The sequence below is a fragment of the Melospiza melodia genome, chromosome 2 (assembly GCF_035770615.1).
Source record: "Melospiza melodia melodia isolate bMelMel2 chromosome 2, bMelMel2.pri, whole genome shotgun sequence".
Classification (NCBI taxonomy): Eukaryota; Metazoa; Chordata; class Aves; order Passeriformes; family Passerellidae; genus Melospiza; species Melospiza melodia.
This window is the reverse complement of record NC_086195.1, coordinates 125,212,485-125,230,298: the sequence shown is the minus strand read 5'-3', so window position 1 is coordinate 125,230,298 and position 17,814 is coordinate 125,212,485. Positions and strand designations below refer to the sequence as shown.

General features: G+C 44.0%; 1 protein-coding gene across 1 annotated transcript in view; it reads right to left on the bottom strand.

The window, feature by feature from the left end:
* Nucleotides 1–1,975: 1,975 nt before the first annotated feature.
* The window catches only part of SH3RF3 (SH3 domain containing ring finger 3), a 245,316-nt gene continuing 229,477 nt past the window's right edge, over nucleotides 1,976–17,814 (bottom strand). The window contains exons 9-10 of the mRNA XM_063149876.1: nucleotides 14,899–15,236; nucleotides 1,976–5,228 (exon numbers count right to left, since the gene is read on the bottom strand). Of these exons, the coding sequence (XP_063005946.1) occupies nucleotides 5,060–5,228; nucleotides 14,899–15,236 (507 nt within the window). The 3' untranslated portion in view covers nucleotides 1,976–5,059. The remainder of the gene's footprint in view (nucleotides 5,229–14,898; nucleotides 15,237–17,814) is intronic.

The following is a 17,814-nucleotide window of genomic DNA, read 5'->3' as shown; positions in this document are numbered from 1 at the left end:
CTTTCCAGTGCCCTTTCTGAGAGGGGTGGGCAGGTAGCACTGGTGCAGCCCCTCTCCCTGGCAGCACTCCTTGCTCATGGGCTTTTCTGCACACACACGTGTGTGTCACACAGGAGGTCACAGAGCTCAGAGTCCTGTGTGCAGGACTATTCCTGTTGCCTTTGCAAAAGCACTGCATTGCATCTTGGCTGGTGCGAAAGTGCCATTTGTGTTGGAAACAGCTTTTGTGACTCCCTGGCCAAATCAGCAGGATGCTGGCTGTCTTTCCCTGGGGCTGCTGGGGTCTCCATAGGGAGCAAAGAAGAGACCCAAGTAGAGGGGGGCTCACCTGCAGTGGAGATGTACTGTAAATGTGGGAGACTCGCACAGGCTGTCAGGCACGGGCTGCAAGGGGACCACCTTGGTACAAGCCCTTCAGTGTTCTGGCTTGTGGCCCCTTTGTGGCACCATGGGGCAGGTGGTGCTACTCAGTGGCTGAGAAAAATCAAGTGGTTTTCTGAAGGGAGGACAGACACCCATGCCCCAGTGATTGGAAATACATCTGTGACCACTTGGAAAGTTATTTTTGCTACATGAAAGGCTGGGGCGCAAGGACAGGGCTTTCTCCAGACTGCAGCACCTCTTGGCTTTCCTTCCAGTACAGCTCATTTATTTGGTTTGGCACCAACTAACCGAGCCATGTAGCTGCCAGGTTCACCATGTATAAGGAGCTGCTGATGTCAGGAAGAGCTTTTGGCTGCAGGAAAGCCCTGCAGATGTTGTCCAGGTGGTTCTGCTCTCCATGAGCATTTAGAAACAGTCAAACCGTGTGGCAATTTTACAATGATTATTTTTCTTTCAAAACATGGCCTAAATTTCTGTCAGGCACTGGAGCAGAAGCACAGGGTGACACGCAGTAGGATGGCTGTGTGAGGTGTGTGGTATGTGCTGGCAGCAGGGCACAGAGAGATGCCAGAGGAACAGGACTGGCAGAGTGTGGAGGGGGCTGGCACGCCAGACCAGCTCAGAAGTAGCTGGCAGGCTCCTCTGTGCAGCGTTTTGCACCATGCTGCTTGTCAGCCAGCCAGCAAGGCTTAGCACAGGGAGAAGTGCTGCCTGCCCACATTTAAATTTGAGTGGTTCCCACATTTCAGAATTTTGACTCAGGATCCAGCTGGGGCAAAAAGAGACTCGTGTCACCTCCCATGCAGATGACCTGGTGAGTTAGCTGTGCCTCACTCATCCCTGCCCTATGTGCTCCCTAACTGCAAAGAATCACCACCTGTGTGTGGGTGACTTTTCCAGTGGTGTCTGTCAGCCAAATCAAGGCAAACACATCCAGACCCACTTGACTCATGTTCTCCCTTCAGATGTTCTGCACTGTGCTGCTGAATGGCAATCTCAGGCCTTGTCCAAAACCAGGCTTACCCCTCTCACCTGAGTTAGGGGGCATTCAGTTGCCCAGGGTGCAACCTGCTCCTTCCCTCTCTTGCAGTTCCTTGGCTGGACACTCCCTAGAGGACACATGGACCCCGATAGTACCATGCCCAAGCCTACCCAGGGCATGAGGAAAGGGGTTTTCCTCGGCCTACAAACCTGCTCCAGCCACCAGGTGCCCCTGAAGCCCATTAACACTATTAGAGGCTGCTCTTTTCCTTGCCAGTTTTCTGCTTCCACATCCCCTCCTAGCCTCTCTGCCACAGCCTGACCCTTGCCACCTTGCTGCCTCTTCCTGGCCTGTACCCACTCTCTTTCTCTGGACCTACACACCTCTTCTCCACAGGTTGCTACCTTCTCAAGATTTTAAAGAAATCCCAGTTGTGTTAAAAGAAGAACCATTCCTGTTCAGGCATTTCTTACCCCTAACAGGTTTTTATTTATGTGGGAATTACTACAGGGTTTGCAGACCAGTCTTCCCTATTTTCTTTGCAAACCTCTGAGCCAGTTACACTGCTTGCTCACCTTGTTGTCAATAGAGAGAGAAACCTCAGTCAAGTTGCCTTAATACTTATTTTATTTAAAGAATCAGAAACACAGTCATTGTAGTTCATTTGTACTCATATCTGCCAACATTTCCTAAACCACGTTAACATTCATGTATAACAAAAACATTTTCTGAGCTGTGCAAAGTTCAAAGGAACTGTTCAATTACTTGAATCCATTTCTAGAAGAACAAACCTGGCATTTTACAAACTGAGGCCACCAGAAGGAATCTTTTCCCCGCCCTGTTGCAGGAGATGGAGATGCCCTCTCCTCCCTCTTTTCCTGGCATGACAGGTAAAAACTAGACCACAGTATGAGTCAAACCTCTCTCAGTCCAGGACTTTCTGAATGGCACTGGGTCATGTTTTTGTATCACTGGGCTGTATTAAGTTCACCTTAATACTTGTGCTCCTGGCATGGAAGTGATTTGTCCAAGAAGATTACTCAGTAACCCAAACTGTGATAAGCAATAAAGAGGGGCCAGAAACAGCTGCTATCAAAATAGAACACCTCCTCCCCCTTCCCCCCATATTTTTCCTAGAAAAAAAATATGACTGGAAGGGTTGTCGACCATTAAAAAAATCATCATCCTTCTTGCAAAATGTATTTTAAAGCACTGATTTAATGATTTAATGATCTGCATGTTTTCCTTGATCCTCTCACACTCCAACTTTTGTCCTCTTAGAGTTAAGCATAAAACGGTAGAAATCTGGAATCATTTTAGATCTGGCTAAACAGAATAGGCAGCATGCAAGTTGTCATCCTGTTTTGTTCTTCTGACTGTAGTAAATACACCATGGAACAGAATTTTAAGAGTGTTTTAACCACTGTAAGTTGTCAGAAAAAAAATCTCATCTCTGACGGATCCAACCCAGAATTTTCATTGGAATCAATAACACATTTTGGCATTGCTGACTGCCTAACTGTGCAGTTTACTGTTTGAGGTGCAGTGACACCAGTTCTGACCTGGACCAAATAAGTGGAACAGATATGGCTCTAATCTCGAACAAGTCTTTCCAGAAGACGTTTCTTCAGTCTCTTATTGGTTATAAAAAGGCAATTTCCTCTTAACAGTAACTAAATTTTTAGTGACTGACTCATTACAATCGGAATATCAACAAATGCGGCAACATCAAGTATAAAAAGAAACACCCTGAAAGTGATGCCTCCTGGTTTGAAGGTGCTATACTTGGCCATGAACTGTGTTTCTGGAATTGGTTTGTTAACATGTGACAGAAAGAAGAACTTATTTTACAGAGAACAAAGTCACAGAGCTGAACTTAAACATGAATGCTCACTTACATGGGTTTTGATATGTACTAGTACACACGGCTTGAATGAAAACAAAACTTACACCTTCGCACATGAAATACTGGTAATGCAGTGATGATGTTCACCCACCAGGCCTCTTTGTTTTAATAAGATCATCTCCAGGTTACAGTGCCTCTGACACACTTCTAAACACCCACCACATGTGGGCTTTGGCAAACAGCCAGCTGCTGTCAGAGGCAAGGTATGGATACAGCTATGAAAGGCCTTTCAACGCAATTCACTCCTCAAGAACCGATGTCTTTTTAAATACTCTCAACAATTGCATTATGATTTTTTTTTCTCATTCTTTTCTCATTCTTTTCTCATACAAATTACTGGCTAAACTCACATTTATTGCACCTTTAAGTCCCTGGTAGATGGAAGCTTATATTGCCTGATACAGTTTGTATTGTAGCTTGACGACATTAAGAAATCCAACAGTCTCCAGAACTGTACATTTCTACAGTAAGAAATCACATTTCCATAACACTAATGACTGCTGTCACAGACCAGCTCTTGTCTCCATCATGCAACGACAGAGGAAAACTCCACAGTCCCTGCGTGTGCTAGAACCTGCAGTGTTCTTCTTATTGCCATGAAAAAGTCAATTAAAATGACTCCTCTGGGAATTACTTCCAATTCTGGAGTCATTATCACTCTCCAGACAGAATGCTGTGCTTCAGCATGGGTCTTCAGCCACTCTAAATACGTAGGAGAGAGCGAGCATGTGTGTGTTTCACAGGCAGCCCCCCCAGGTGTATTTATTGGTGACCATGCAGCTTTTTCTCTTTTCCTCTATGATGCAAGAACAAGCAGTCTGATCTCAATCTTCAGGTATGGTTCTAATTTCATATGTTGAATGCAAATCTTGTTGCAGCCTCTCTGTTTAACCAAATCTTTAACAATTAAAAAAAATAGCACCAGATGTATGAAAAAGAGGAAATGTCTGATCTAGTAGGAATATATATAAAGTAGAGCAATTCTTACAGTAAAAAGGTACGTCGTACAAAAAAGCAATGGAAAGTGATACCGAGGACAAAAATCCATGCTGCATATAATACGGGCAGAAGACAGGCAAAAGGGATTCTGCTCAAATAACCACAGTTTAATGGTGGAGCCGTGCTTCCTCCAGGACCTCCCTGGCAGCAGTGCCAGGACACGGGTTGGTGTGGCACTCTGAACGCTGACACGCACCAACAAACCTGCGCAGCATATCTTTGAGGTATATAGAAAGCATGACATTAACATTTTTGACTCCTCATTCTTACTTGCACAATGATGCACTGATCTTTAGCTGGGGTTTTCTCCACCCTCCCCTCTTCTTCCCTTGGTAAAAACAAAATCCCAGTTTGAGAGCTTCCTAGCACAGCTCCTTGAACTCTCAGATCCATCTTGCATAGGCCAGTAATAAGAACACTGCAGCTCTGACAAATAAGTTACAGCAATATAACAGCTTTCCTCTTAATTTTTTTTAAAGATATCTTCTCTATAATTTACACAAAAGGTTAACAGCCAGAGTTTAGGTTACTACAGTCCAGATGGGCGTCCTTTCAGTCTGTGATTCCAGGTGGAAGGCACTACTTCAACATACCACTGTATGCACCGCACACGGTCTCGGGAGCACAGCGGGACACTGTGTCTCCAGAGCTGCAGACTGAAGGGCCTGGGGGAAGTCTTTGGAAATAAAAATGGCAGTGGTTATCAGTCCAGTTTCTCTTTGCTGTCTCTTCTTGTGCTATGCAGTTTCCCCTGAAAGCTCCTCAGTTGAGGGAGCGGCGGTTTGTCCTCAGAAGCTCTCGACAAAGCTCCCGGGGAAGAGGCCCGTCCTGCCGTTCCTCTGCAAGGTCCCTTTGTACCAGCCGTCCTCCCGCTTCTTGTGCACAAACACAATGTCACCTTCCTTCAGTTCGATCTCCGCCTCGCTCTGCGGCGGGTACGGGACCACAACGCGGTACCTTCGGAGAGAAAAACGTGCAAACACCTGGTTAATTGATGGGAGCAGCTGGCCACCAGTACCAGAGATCTTGGGAAAAAAACTTCAGGAAATATCAGTAAGTTACATTTTCACACGCTCGGTGTATGCAATGCAGCTACTATATTTTCCACTAAAACTGAGTAAGATGTAAATTTCTGGCCAGCTTTGCTGGACAGTTGACCAGGATGACTCTGGAGCCAGCCCATGAAAGCAGAAATGTGCTGTCAAATGGATGGACCACTCATGGTATCTCTGCTCCCAGCTGTGTGCTGAGCCTGTGCCAGGACTTGGCTGCTTTATCCTAGTGCTGCATCTCCACTGTAACGTGTCTTATTCAGTTCTGCATTTGCTCCCCCCAAAAATCATAGCATCACAGAATGACAGAACAGTATGGGCTGGAAGGGACTTTAAAGGTCATCTAATTCAACCCCTCTGCCAGAGGCAGGGACATTTTCAACTCAAGCAGGTTGCTCAGACCCCATGTGTCAGCTGCATAAATCAGTCTGGTGTCATCTGCAAACCTCCTGAGGTGCCCTCAATCCCACCATCTATGTTATTGATGAAGATATTGAGCAGCACTGGTTCCAGTGTGGACCTCTGAGGGACACCACTTGTCACCAATGTGGATTAGGACATTGAGTCACTAATCACTACCCTCTGGATGTGGCTGTCTAACTATTTCCTGATCCACTTAACAGTCTACCCATGAAATCCATCCTTCTCCAATTTAAAGAGAGATGTGAGGGACCATCTCAAAGACCTTACAGAAGTCCAGATATGTGATACGCTCTCTTCTCTTCTCCACTGATGATAAAAAATGGGGTTTGCAATGCTCCCACTGCATATGACACCAGCAGATGTTAGCTAAAGCAGTTCACATTTTTCTTCTTATAATGTGTCTTGAGATTGTACTTTGAGTCCCTCAAACCTGGAAGGGAAGCTAAGATGGAGAGGTATCAAGTGACTTTCAAAGCACTCTCCAAACCAACGGGGAGCCCCAGTCCTGAACCATTCCCAGGGCTCTCTGGGAACTTAGTTGTCAAGTGTCACTTCATTTCAATGAAGTAATGATGTGTCTGAGCCTGATACAGCTATTCTGCACTCAGAGCTTATCAGCAGGCATCCTTCTGAGAGCACAGACTGGGCCACTTTATATCAATGCACTTGTGTGCAGAGCAGGGAATATATTTCTACTGCATGGTTGTTTTTTTTCCTTCAGCACTTCTGCAGTTATCTGGCATTTGGTTAACAGTCAATAACTGTCTTGCTAATTGCAAAGTAATGAATATAGTAAGATAGTTAAAAGTTGCCAATTGATTATTACCTAAAGTCCATCTCCTGAGAATTAATATATTCACAACTGCTGCCTGGCTGCCAATGCCTGTTTGTGACAAGGTGAGTACTTAGTTAAGACAATATCCTGTCCCTGGGGACTTTACCATGCCCTGGAGGCTGTGGACCATCGAGGCCGTCCCCACTGGGACAGTACTAAAGCAAGGGGCTCTCCAGTGGCAGTCACCCATTTTCTTAGCAGATTTTGTCTCAGGTGCCTAGTGACTTCAGCTCTGAAACTAGGCACTCCACTTTGGCATGACACTGGAAATATCAGCTTTGACTCTATGTCTGGACATCTCCACAACCAAACAAGCCATTACTTGGAAAAGCATTAAACTCCATTTGAAGCAGAGGTTCTGTTCTAATAACTGACTAAGGCTTTTTTATCCTGACAGTCGTGGAAAATATTTGTGTTCAAGTGCCATCAAAAATTTGCTGATCCTCTCTGTACCTAGGTTAATAAATCTAGTTGTCACTTCCTTCCTCTGTGGAAAAGCAAATAACAGGGGTTGAAACGTGTGCAGGAAAATGGTCTATCAAGCTATCATCTGTGGAACTGCTACACTTATAATGTGAAGCTTTGCCAATTACACTCATTATGCAAATGAATGCACACATTATTTCAAACACTCTGCTGCAGTGTTGATTAATTAAATTATCAGAGTGGAACAATTTCAGCTAAGATGATGCCAAGTTTCAGATCTCACTCTTACGCACAATCACACATATCGGAGCTCTGCATCAGGAACTCAAGAGGCCTTGAGAAATAAAAAAGGTTGGACTTCAACATTAGTTGAGTCTTGTGGAGGTACTCACAGACAGTTCTGGCAAGTCAGGAAGCAGAAACTCAGAAAAAGGTGGTGTCTTGGGCAGGGTCATGCTGAAGACCCAGCTGGGACTGCCAGCACCTCGTGTTGTACCAAAAGCGCAGAGAAATCCTTTAAAAGCAAAACTACGTCCTCAGAGTGATGAGCCGCTAGTCCCTAAATGGTTCACATGAGGAAGCAGGTGACCACACTCAACAGGAGTGCACCCAGTGTCATAAAAGAGGTTCTACACAGCACCTTCTTAGCAATTCAGAGAAATAAATCTCAGTCACTGCATTACAAAATGAGGCACTTTCCCCATTCAGGAAACCCTAAATGCTATGGCTTAAATTGAATTAACTACAGTACCTCACAAGATAGTACCGAAGAGGTTTTTGATAGAATAACAAAACACTAGCTGTGAAAGACCTTGCAATCAGATAAGAGAGAGATGGAAAAAGAAGCGATGCCTTTTAAACCCAGAGAGGTCTGAAGCGGAGCCCGGCAGAGGCAGCATCCCGGCGCTGCGCTGGCACGGGGAGCTGTGCCGCCCCTCCACACCTCCAGGTGGCACCTCAGCCTCGCTTATCCTCTGGAACGGAATCCCAAGGACAGCTATGAGCCATATTTTTTTGGCAGAAAAGGTCTCCTCTCCCAGACATCCTCCCTCACTCCCAAAAAGGCAGTCCGGGATATTTCTATTTATATCACCACTTTTAATTTCCCCTTTTGTCTCCTTTTCGAGAAGATGCTATAAAATTGTAGGTTTTCCTATACCAAACTATCTCTTGGCATTTTAGATGGATCTCAGTCTTAATTTTGTCTGTGTCACATTCCACCTCTAAATTACCAACTTTCAAAAATGCTAATTAGCTGGGCAACAATTATTATGACAAGTGTGGCAACCACCTCTGACCAACATTAACAATATTTTCTGTTGTAAATGGTGTAAATTTGTCTTATATAGTTAAAATTCTGTCAAATGTTAATCATTTTGGCCCAAATTCTCAGCAGCAATTGGCTGTATCAGGCTGAGGGTCCAACATACAGCCCAATGGCCTCATCATTTCCAAGAATAACACAAGGGGTTATGCAGCACCAGCAGGACCCACCACAAACTGCTCTCAGGTCCAGTATTTGGGAGCAAAGACCTTCCTGTGGTTCCACTGGTCTGTCAGGGATGGTGTTCTTTCAGAAAATCATCCACTCACAGCCAGGTTCAAAAACATTCAAACCACCCCAAAATGGCACATGCTTAGGCTTGTATGAACACTGAAAGTAAAACCTCTGCTGATTTATGCTCCAAGCTGTCCTAACTCTGTGGGATCTCAAAGGTTGTATTTCTCTTTCTTTCTTAGTACGGGGCCCCTCTTGTATTTTTGATGTTGGACATCCCCACTGCTGGCTGCTGGGGCATCCTTGGATTGGGCACTTCATCCCTGGAGGCTCCTGTCCAGGATGGGCAGTGGCCTGGGAAGGATTCTTGGTGCACAAGAGATAATACACGAGGAGAGGCTGCAAGTAGTATTAGCAAGAACAGGGGATGGGTTTTCCCTGGGCAGGGAAACCCCAGGGAGCTGGAGAGTGGGGCAAAGTAAGGGGCAAGGTGGAGGAAGAGGGAGGCTGATGGAAAAACTGAGAGCAGAGGAAGAAACGTGACTGTGATGAAAACTGGAAGCCCTGACAGAAGGTGTGGGTATGGCTGCTGAGGGCAGAAACTGCTGAGCTGAGTCTGGGAGAGCAAAAAGCCTTGGTGGGAGGGAGCCTGGGGCAGGGACATGGCATCCCAAGAAGCAGGAGACTGCATCAGTAGAGGCTGGCACTGGGGCTGGGGGTGGGATGGGCACCCTGGCAGCAATTATCTCACCGAGCTGGGAATAGGTCCATCCTCTGCTGTCGGCAAAGACCTTGCAATCCCCCTGTCCCCTGTCTTCATAGCACTTCTTTTCACAGCCAAAAGAAACACCTCTCCCACCCAGTCCTCCCTTTGCTACTCCTACTGAAATCTGGAAGGTGCAAATAAGACTCCTAACCTCAAACAGATGTCACCTGATGGAAGTTCTGGTTTTGTTTCTTTTAAAGAAGCAAAATGATTAAAAATATCATGTGTAGATACATAAAAGAAATCTACAACCTTACAAGAACACAAGTGTTTCACACCCATGCATCTGAGATGAAGAAAAAGGCAAATAAAATTGTTCATGACTTTACTTCTGCTGTCTTGCAACATAATCTCTCATTATATGATTGCATACTATTTTTCCCATAGGATGCTTCATTTAGTGCATAAGATGCTGCTCTGGAAGTGAGTCAAGGCTCTGACATGGGAGGCACTCCACCTTTTGCAGAGGTTGGAATATCATTAGCAAGTGACCATGCTGAAATGCACTGAGTAGTGCAGATGTGGGGAAAGTGGCTTCTCTGACTCCTTCAGCTGCAAAGCCTCGTGCCACACTTTCCACAGAGACTCATCTCATGCACATTGCCTGCGTGGGAGTCCTGTCTGCTCTGAATGACTCACACAGGCCCTCTGTCACTGTGCAGGCAGGCACTGAACAGTATTGATCAGAACTGATCAGTAATTAATGGCTGAACTCAGCCATGGACACTCTGAAAAACCTCCAAATACTCACTGAGTAAATATGTGTATCCGGGACACTGATGGAACTAGAGCAACTTAGGAGAATGTGCAATGAGGCAAATTAGGTCTGCAGGGCTAACCTCCAATCTGATCCCATCTAGACTGCTTGAATTTTGATGCTTAATGCAAGTTCCTGTTTCTCAAAGTATCATGCACTAAGAACAGGTTTCATGAGTCCACTCCAGGTCTCTTATGCATTAGGGATACACATCCCTAATGTGGAGGCAATGGATAATCAGTGCCAATGGACCATCTAGCTCAGTTAACCATTGCTCTTGTCTACCAGTGGAGCTCTGTTTTTTCATCCTTTCACTGGCAAATTGTAGGGACCTGCAAGGAAACTCTGCACACTACAAGCCAAAATCAGCTTCTCCATAGTATGGTGACTGAAACAGTACCCCTAGAAGAACAAATCTCAGTTGGGTTTTTTACCTTTCTGCTGGAAATATCTTATGATTCAATTTCTGAGATGGTTGATGGTTAGTTCCCGGTCCTAAGGCGAGTATCCCTACTCGGAGAAGCACTTAACCATGTGAATACATGTCACTGTTCAGTCAGAAATTACTCCTTGGGTCATTTCTCTAGTATCACTTTCCAGGAATGAAAAGAACTCTTCTTTTGCTTTCCTTTTTGGCAAAGAAGACATATGAGCACAGCAAAATTGAAGTCAATGGGCGTTAAGCACATGCTTGAATGCTTCCTTGAATTGGGAGTTCAATTTCTAATGTGGCAGTGATTTGTAGAAAGATACATGGAAACATGGAAGGATCTATTTTAAAGGTTAAACTTACTACTCCCATCTTATTCTGCAGCACTGTTGTGGTTATAACTTGGTTGAAGGCTGCATGAAAACCATAGAAACGCAGTGCAGACATGCCAGTCGTGACAGTAAGTCTGGCCACAGCTGCTTTATCACAATGTAACATGGCAGAGTTAGTGCCAGCTACTATAAAAGAGTCAACAATGCGTGACATGTTTTACTCAGGTTCGCCTCTGGGAACAGTGCCAGGCAGTGAGGGGAACATGACTCACACACACACACATGCACACTCAACCCTCCTGTTTTGCTTCATGTACAGTCACATTTTCTTGAAGGGGGTGGCAAGGGAAGTATTTTGTTTTGGTGCTGCCAGGCACACAGCACACCCCTCCTGTGAGCCAACAGCAGGGTGGGATGTGGGCAAGGCTCTGGCACAGTGCCTGCTTCATCAGTGTGTCCCTATACTGGTCCTGTTTCTCGTACCAGCAGAAACTGGATGGAGCTGTAGGTGGGAAAGAGTGTGTGGGGCACACACAGCCTGATGGGGTATTCACTTGGCAGTCAATTCACTGCCACATGAAGTGACAAGGACACCACCTGGGAAATTTCTCTGCTCTGCTGTCTGGATTGCTGGATGCTTTATGGCAGAGAGCATCTGAAGGAATGTGGTTTTATAAACTGGAAGTGGAAACTACACCCAGAGGGCAGAGATGGGCTCTCACTATCCTAGCAAACTAGACAAATATGAAGGCTAAATGACAGGAGAGCTAGGAGCAATTTCCTTCCCAGTCCAGTCATCCATAGCCAGCCTTCAGAATATCAAGAAAAAGAAGATAATTGCTTTCCTCTCTATGTAGAAAAAAAAAAAAAAAAAGGCAAACCACCAAAAAAGAGTAAGAGTATAAACATTAACAGCACCTGCAAGAGGGTGACGTTTGCTTCACCTTTCTGTCTACCTGTCTGCAACTCCCAGACAGGTCTGCACTGCAAGGCAGCAGAACAGGCAATTCATCCCTTAAATAGTGAGTGAGCTGCAGGCAGTCAGAGCCCTTTAATGCACCCCTTGGTGCACTGGGTTTGATTGGTAACCTGGATGTGGCGAGGGCTGGAGCTGCAAGCCAGCCTCTATAGGAAAAGCAGCAGTGCTTTGCTGCCTGCATGAGCCCCTCTTTGAATGCCGTAAATATTAAGGAATGTGCTACTTCTTCCAACCTTTCAGTGCTCTGTTTCTGTGTGCGCAGATGGGCGTTGGGAGACAGAAAGCCAAGTACAGCTAAGTGTACTGAAATGCTTTGCAGCTTTTTAAAATTTCTTCCAGCATCTGAATCTGTTTATCTAACCTTTTTTTCCCTCTCCTCCCTTTTCTTTCTCAGAGAATTGCTCCTACTGTGCGTATGAAACGCACCAAAATGCAAACAAGCAAAATACGGAGCTGAGTGACGTTGAATGCAAGTCGCTCCATTGCCAGATGTGAAAAGAACAAGAGGTTTGAAAACCATAATTTGTTTAAAAAAAAATACAATTTGGTACTTCTGAGAATTTTGATGATTTAATGAGCACAGATGGATGTGGGATGAATTTCTAGCAGACAAGTGTTTAATGTATCTGCTCAGATTATTCCAGGACTAAGCATTATCCTTCCTAGTGCATGAAGGTAATTAATATTTCCCATTATGGACATGAAAAAACCCATATGATCAGTTAAGGAATGCAGATACACCAATGATATGGAAGTTAATTCATAAATCAATTAAAGAATCTTGCCTGCTGTGTATAATTATGGTTACTTCAATTATAGCTTATTTTCAGATTTAAGACTCAGGAATCAAAATACGTAAAATGAGAGGAAGTTCCTTATCACCATATACTGCAGCTGGAAGTATTTACTCTGTTTTAGCACTCTAAATCTATTTGCTCCTGATTCCAGCACAACTAAGAGGATCCAGGTAACCTTTGTCTCTCTGGTTTTATTCTGACAGTTAAAAATGGTCATCAGTTAAATGTTTCCTACCTGGACCACCTGAGGTGGACTGAGAAATTTGCAGGGTATGGGACTAGCCCTGGCATATTACATAATGTGTCTGGAGTTCTCTATAGTAAAGCTTTGAGAGCACCACATCTCTGGAGATGTCAGGGGCTGTACTCCCCAGCTTCTCTTCATGGTTACATTTAACTAAAGGTGCAGCAGCCCACTGATTCAGTTACACTGGTGCTAAATCTGGTTTATATTGATTTAACTTTTCTTATAGCATTAATCTGAACTGATGTAGACCAAATTAAGTGTGCCTAAATAGGGATTGGTTTTTCACTCCTTTTACTAAATTACTTTTTCATGGATTTTAAGGGCAAGAGACTACTGCGATAGTCTGTTCTCACCGCCTTCATTACAATGCTGAAGGACTTGCCTGTATTTATTTCTGCTTCAAATCTAACAGCTGCACCTGAACAAAAGCATCTCTTATAGAAAAAATGCCAAATCTAGTGTAAAAATATTCCCATGCCTGTCCTGACTGCAGTCTCTTACAGACTGTTACCATGCCATCCCTACACTCCTTACCAGGTGTGCCAGAGCTCCCTGTGACCCTCATTGCAAGTATATAGCTCTAAATCTTCCATTTTTCTTATGATGCTTCTCAGAGTCCACTTCACTTTGCATCAGATTTGCCTCTTCTGAAATACACTGTTACTCTGTTTTCACCTGACCAGGAACTGAATTAGCTCTGTACCAACAGCTCTGCCCTACTCATCACACACGTCCCACTTCAATCCTCATCCTGCAACAGCAAAGGTTTTGTGTTGACAGTCCAGGTTCAGGACCCCACTCCTGTTGGGCTGCACTACATACATTAATAACCATTTTCTAGGGATTTCTTATGTAGAGTTAGATTTGATGCCAGTGAATCAATTTCCAATCCACTTAGTATCTGCTGGGTTGGTTATGTACAGTTTACTCAGCAAGGGGTTCTATGGTAACAAGCCAGATGCCTTTAAAAAGTTTAAGTATGTTATGGTTTCACTGTCACCTTCCCAACTGAATTCCAACCTGCATTGAGTAAAACACTGTATATGGACAGTCCTGTAATGTCCCTTATTGCACATCATCTGCTTCATGATCCCAGCTGGATTCAGGGTCAGGTGCCTTGCCCAATCCATTCCCTTCAGCCTCCTTCATACACTCAGACAAAACGAATTTCTTTCCAACTTCTGTGATTTTAATGTTATTTCAAAATTGTTTTAAATACCAACTGAAGAGTGTTCCCTCAACAGCTTTTTGAAAATTCCTCAATGCTTTTGTAAAAATATGTTTTTCTCAATCACCTTCTGACTGGAAAGCTTTTCAACAGCACTGTATCTGTGTATTATTTATTCCCTTCCCAGTCCTCAAGCTGCAGTCTTGTAGAAAACATCTACCTGAAGCCAGTGTGACTCTGCACATGGAAATCTATCTCTTTTCTGCAACCCCCAGCTCTTTTCTGGTCAGTTATCTCTCTCTTCACCAGCTTTTGTATTTTGGTATTCCTATTCTTCTTTTTTCAGGTTTGTGAAGTCAGTGAATCTGAGGTATACCAAGGTGGAGACCAGGCTGCTGTAATGAACTCCAGAATCACTGGTTCATCCCTCTCTAGAAACAAGCTACATTTTTGGTAACAGGTCACTAAAGATGGCTGTATCTGTATGTATTCTAAACAAGAAGAATTTGAAACAGTCTTTGGTATTGCAGAACAGGATATGTCCAGATGGGACATAATATGCCAATTCCTTTAACTTATTCCTTAAGTTAAAATACTGGGATCCCACTTTAAATGTGGCATTTGCCAACAGTATTTGCACCACCTGGGCTGAGAAAGCATGCTGTCCTCCACATTTAGACCAGAGCTGTGGAGTGTCATGAACAGGTGCTCTTCAACACTTTAAACCTGCATGGTGTACCAAGTGATTTTCAATGGGCACATGCATGTAAGCCTTGTCTTCCTAAAAGACAGCTGAGCCATGTACAGTCAATCCACAGAACACCAAAACTGCAACAACTCTTGAACAAATTAAACTTTCATTCCTCCTCCAACTGCTCCCTGTGGATGCAGGCAACCTCAGGAGAAACACAACTTACCTTTCCCGGGGCAAAGGCTTGGGCTCTGGCCGAATAGCTGCCATGGAAGAGAGGGGAGGCCTGGCAGGTGAAGGGATGGAAAAATTCAAATCCAAGGAGCCTGTTTTTCTGTGCAGAGGCTCCAGCCCCATGGCTCCTTGCATCTCACTCTCGATGGGGCATGAGCCAGCTCTGCCGTGACTGGAGAGGGAGGACAGCTCAGGCCCCACTGCCCCTTGCAGAACTCCTTCAATGGCTGTCTGGGGGTCGTGGGTGGGGGACACGGATGGTGGGGAGCGGGACTTCTTTTTTGTGGATGCTCCTGCTAGAAGTTTCAACAGCCCACTCTTCTTCTCCTTCTGCAAAGGAACCAAACAAAACATGGGCAGTGAGCAAACACACCCAGTCTCTTCGTTTTCATTTTAGAAAACCTCAATGTGTAAGGCAGGAAATCTCTCAAAATTGCCATAGAGGCAGATCCAGGTAGAACTTGAACTTTCTATAATAAAGATCCTATGAAAATCCCACCCCATTGAAAAGGGCTTCAACTAATTCAGTAAAGACCAAACATACTGCAAAGATTAGCCCCATTTTCAAATCTATCCAGGCAGTGATCATGTGCTTTTTCAAACAAAGAGTGCAGCTACACCAGTACAGCAAAGACACAAACTTCTCATGCAGAGAAGACAGCAAAGCAGAGTGCTGCCCTCTCTCTTCAAGGAGACTCCTGTCCCTCAATAGAGATACATCCCACAAGTAGGAAATCAGGACCCATGGCTAAAAACCTCTGCTGGGAAGCACCATGGGCTGAGGAGAGATTTCACATCCCAGCCCAGTGCAAGAGAAGCATTTATCATTACTTCCTCTTTTACTACCTGATGCAGATTTACAGTAGGGAGAATGGAGGCATGACAATCTAGTTTAACAACTCTTTCCAGAACATGCTACCCTTCACATCCTGCATCACACAGCAATAACTATTCGTGTCTCCCTCCCAGAAGGGGGTCACTGCCCCTCATGTGCTAAGGTAAAGGTATCACCTTGATGTTTGACGATAGACCACAAAATTCACAATTGGCAATTGCAGTGGCAGTGCATGGGAGGTTTCAAAGTTCTACAAGGATTTCTGACACAGAGAAATGAAAAGATGATAATAGCACCCTTTCAATTAATGGGAAGAAAAAAATTTAGCCTGTGTTCCTCAGGAAACACATCTGACCTTTTTGATTTCACAACAGTGTAAGAAATCCTGCAGCACATTTACCTCAAGCCCACACAAATAGCAAACACTATGTCCTTCATCTTGAAAGTTTTTTGGCTAGAGGTTCATATGTAGAAATTGGCCATCCTCTGGCACATGCTCCACAATGTTAGGTTACAGTTGCAAACCAGCAATGCTGTGCAGTAAATTTTTCCATTTTTAAAAAATGATACAAGAAACTTTGCAAAGGTCTATTAGATTTCTTCCTCTTTTGTCAGAAGTGTAAGCCATTACCCAAACAATCTTCAGAGTCTCAGGGCTGTGAAGTTCAGCTGTACTTGATAATTTGTTCAATAATAGGATCCCAGGGGATAAAATCAAACCCAGAAACAGCAAGACTTATGTAACAGAAACTCTCTCTATATATTCAAGTAGGAACACTTGCTGGAAATACAAGCCAGTAATTTATTTATTCTCTGTAGACAAAATGTCCCATGCAAGGTTTAAAATTATGCTCTTTTATGTTCTGACTGCTGAAGTAATTTCTCAAAGCAGCTTTAAAGAATAGAAAGGCTACAATAAACTAAATATAAGATTTTAAAAGATGCTAGGATTTACTACAGTAAATGTACTTGGAATGTCTGGTATCTCTGCTTCCAAAGTTCTTGTCAGCACTCCTTAACTGTCATGGACTGGTAAGAAAACAGAAATACCTTAGATGCCAAGACACAGAAGACATAAAATGAAGACAGTTGTTGTCACAGAGCCAAAGTCCACTGATTTTTGAAGAGCAGAGTCTGAACTGCTGTCCTAGGGTGATCTGTGCATCCGGATCCTGGTCTCCTGCATACCACTGGTCATGTTTTAAAGGAGTGTTTTGCACTTACAGGATGAAAGGATCCTCCTGTCAAGATGTTCACCCAGGCAGAATCCATGGAAGCTAAGGGAGGCTGGCCATATGGCACCACCAGGTCAAAAAAATTAAATCAATTCCCCTGGAAACAATAGAAAAGCAGACCAAATGCCCCTGATAAATATCTTCTTTTTCTGATGGGAAGGGACTGAATGGAAAGTGCATTCAGGAATTCACCTGAACCACCAGAAAAACGCTGCAGTTTTTCTCTCACTGTCTAATTAAGAAATACTGTTGCTGTCACCATTATATAAAATTTTAAAGCTCTTCATGAAATTGCAAAACTCTTCTGTCCCTGTGGCACACTGAAACAATATCTCTAATGATCCCAGCATCCTGTGTCAATATGCATTTGAAGGTGCCCAAAGGTCAGTGGCAGAAAACAACAGCCATTGTGGGGCTCTGGAGAAACGACTATTGTGCAGCAGTGAGCACTTTGAGCCTCTTTAATTGGCAGTCTTGCAAATGCAAAGTAACTATGTGAATTAAAGCCCTGTATAACAAACAATTAATATTCCTATGTGGTAGCAGCTTTTCTCATTTTTGCTTCTAATTTAAATACCTTGGCAAATTTTCATTAGAAAAATCTTGTGCAACTTAGACCATTTAAGGCAAAGAAGCAGAAATATTTGGAATGAAGGAGGTGCATACACTCACACCCATCTACACATTGAAAAGCAGATGAGTCTGACAGTCAGTCAATTCAGGAGAGAGGCACCACGACATGCCTCTCTCTGTCTGTAATTTGGGACTAAGTTGAAACTCCTCCTTGTGCTGAGGGAATTTGTTCATGATTCTAGTGTTACAAAGCTCTACATTTCTT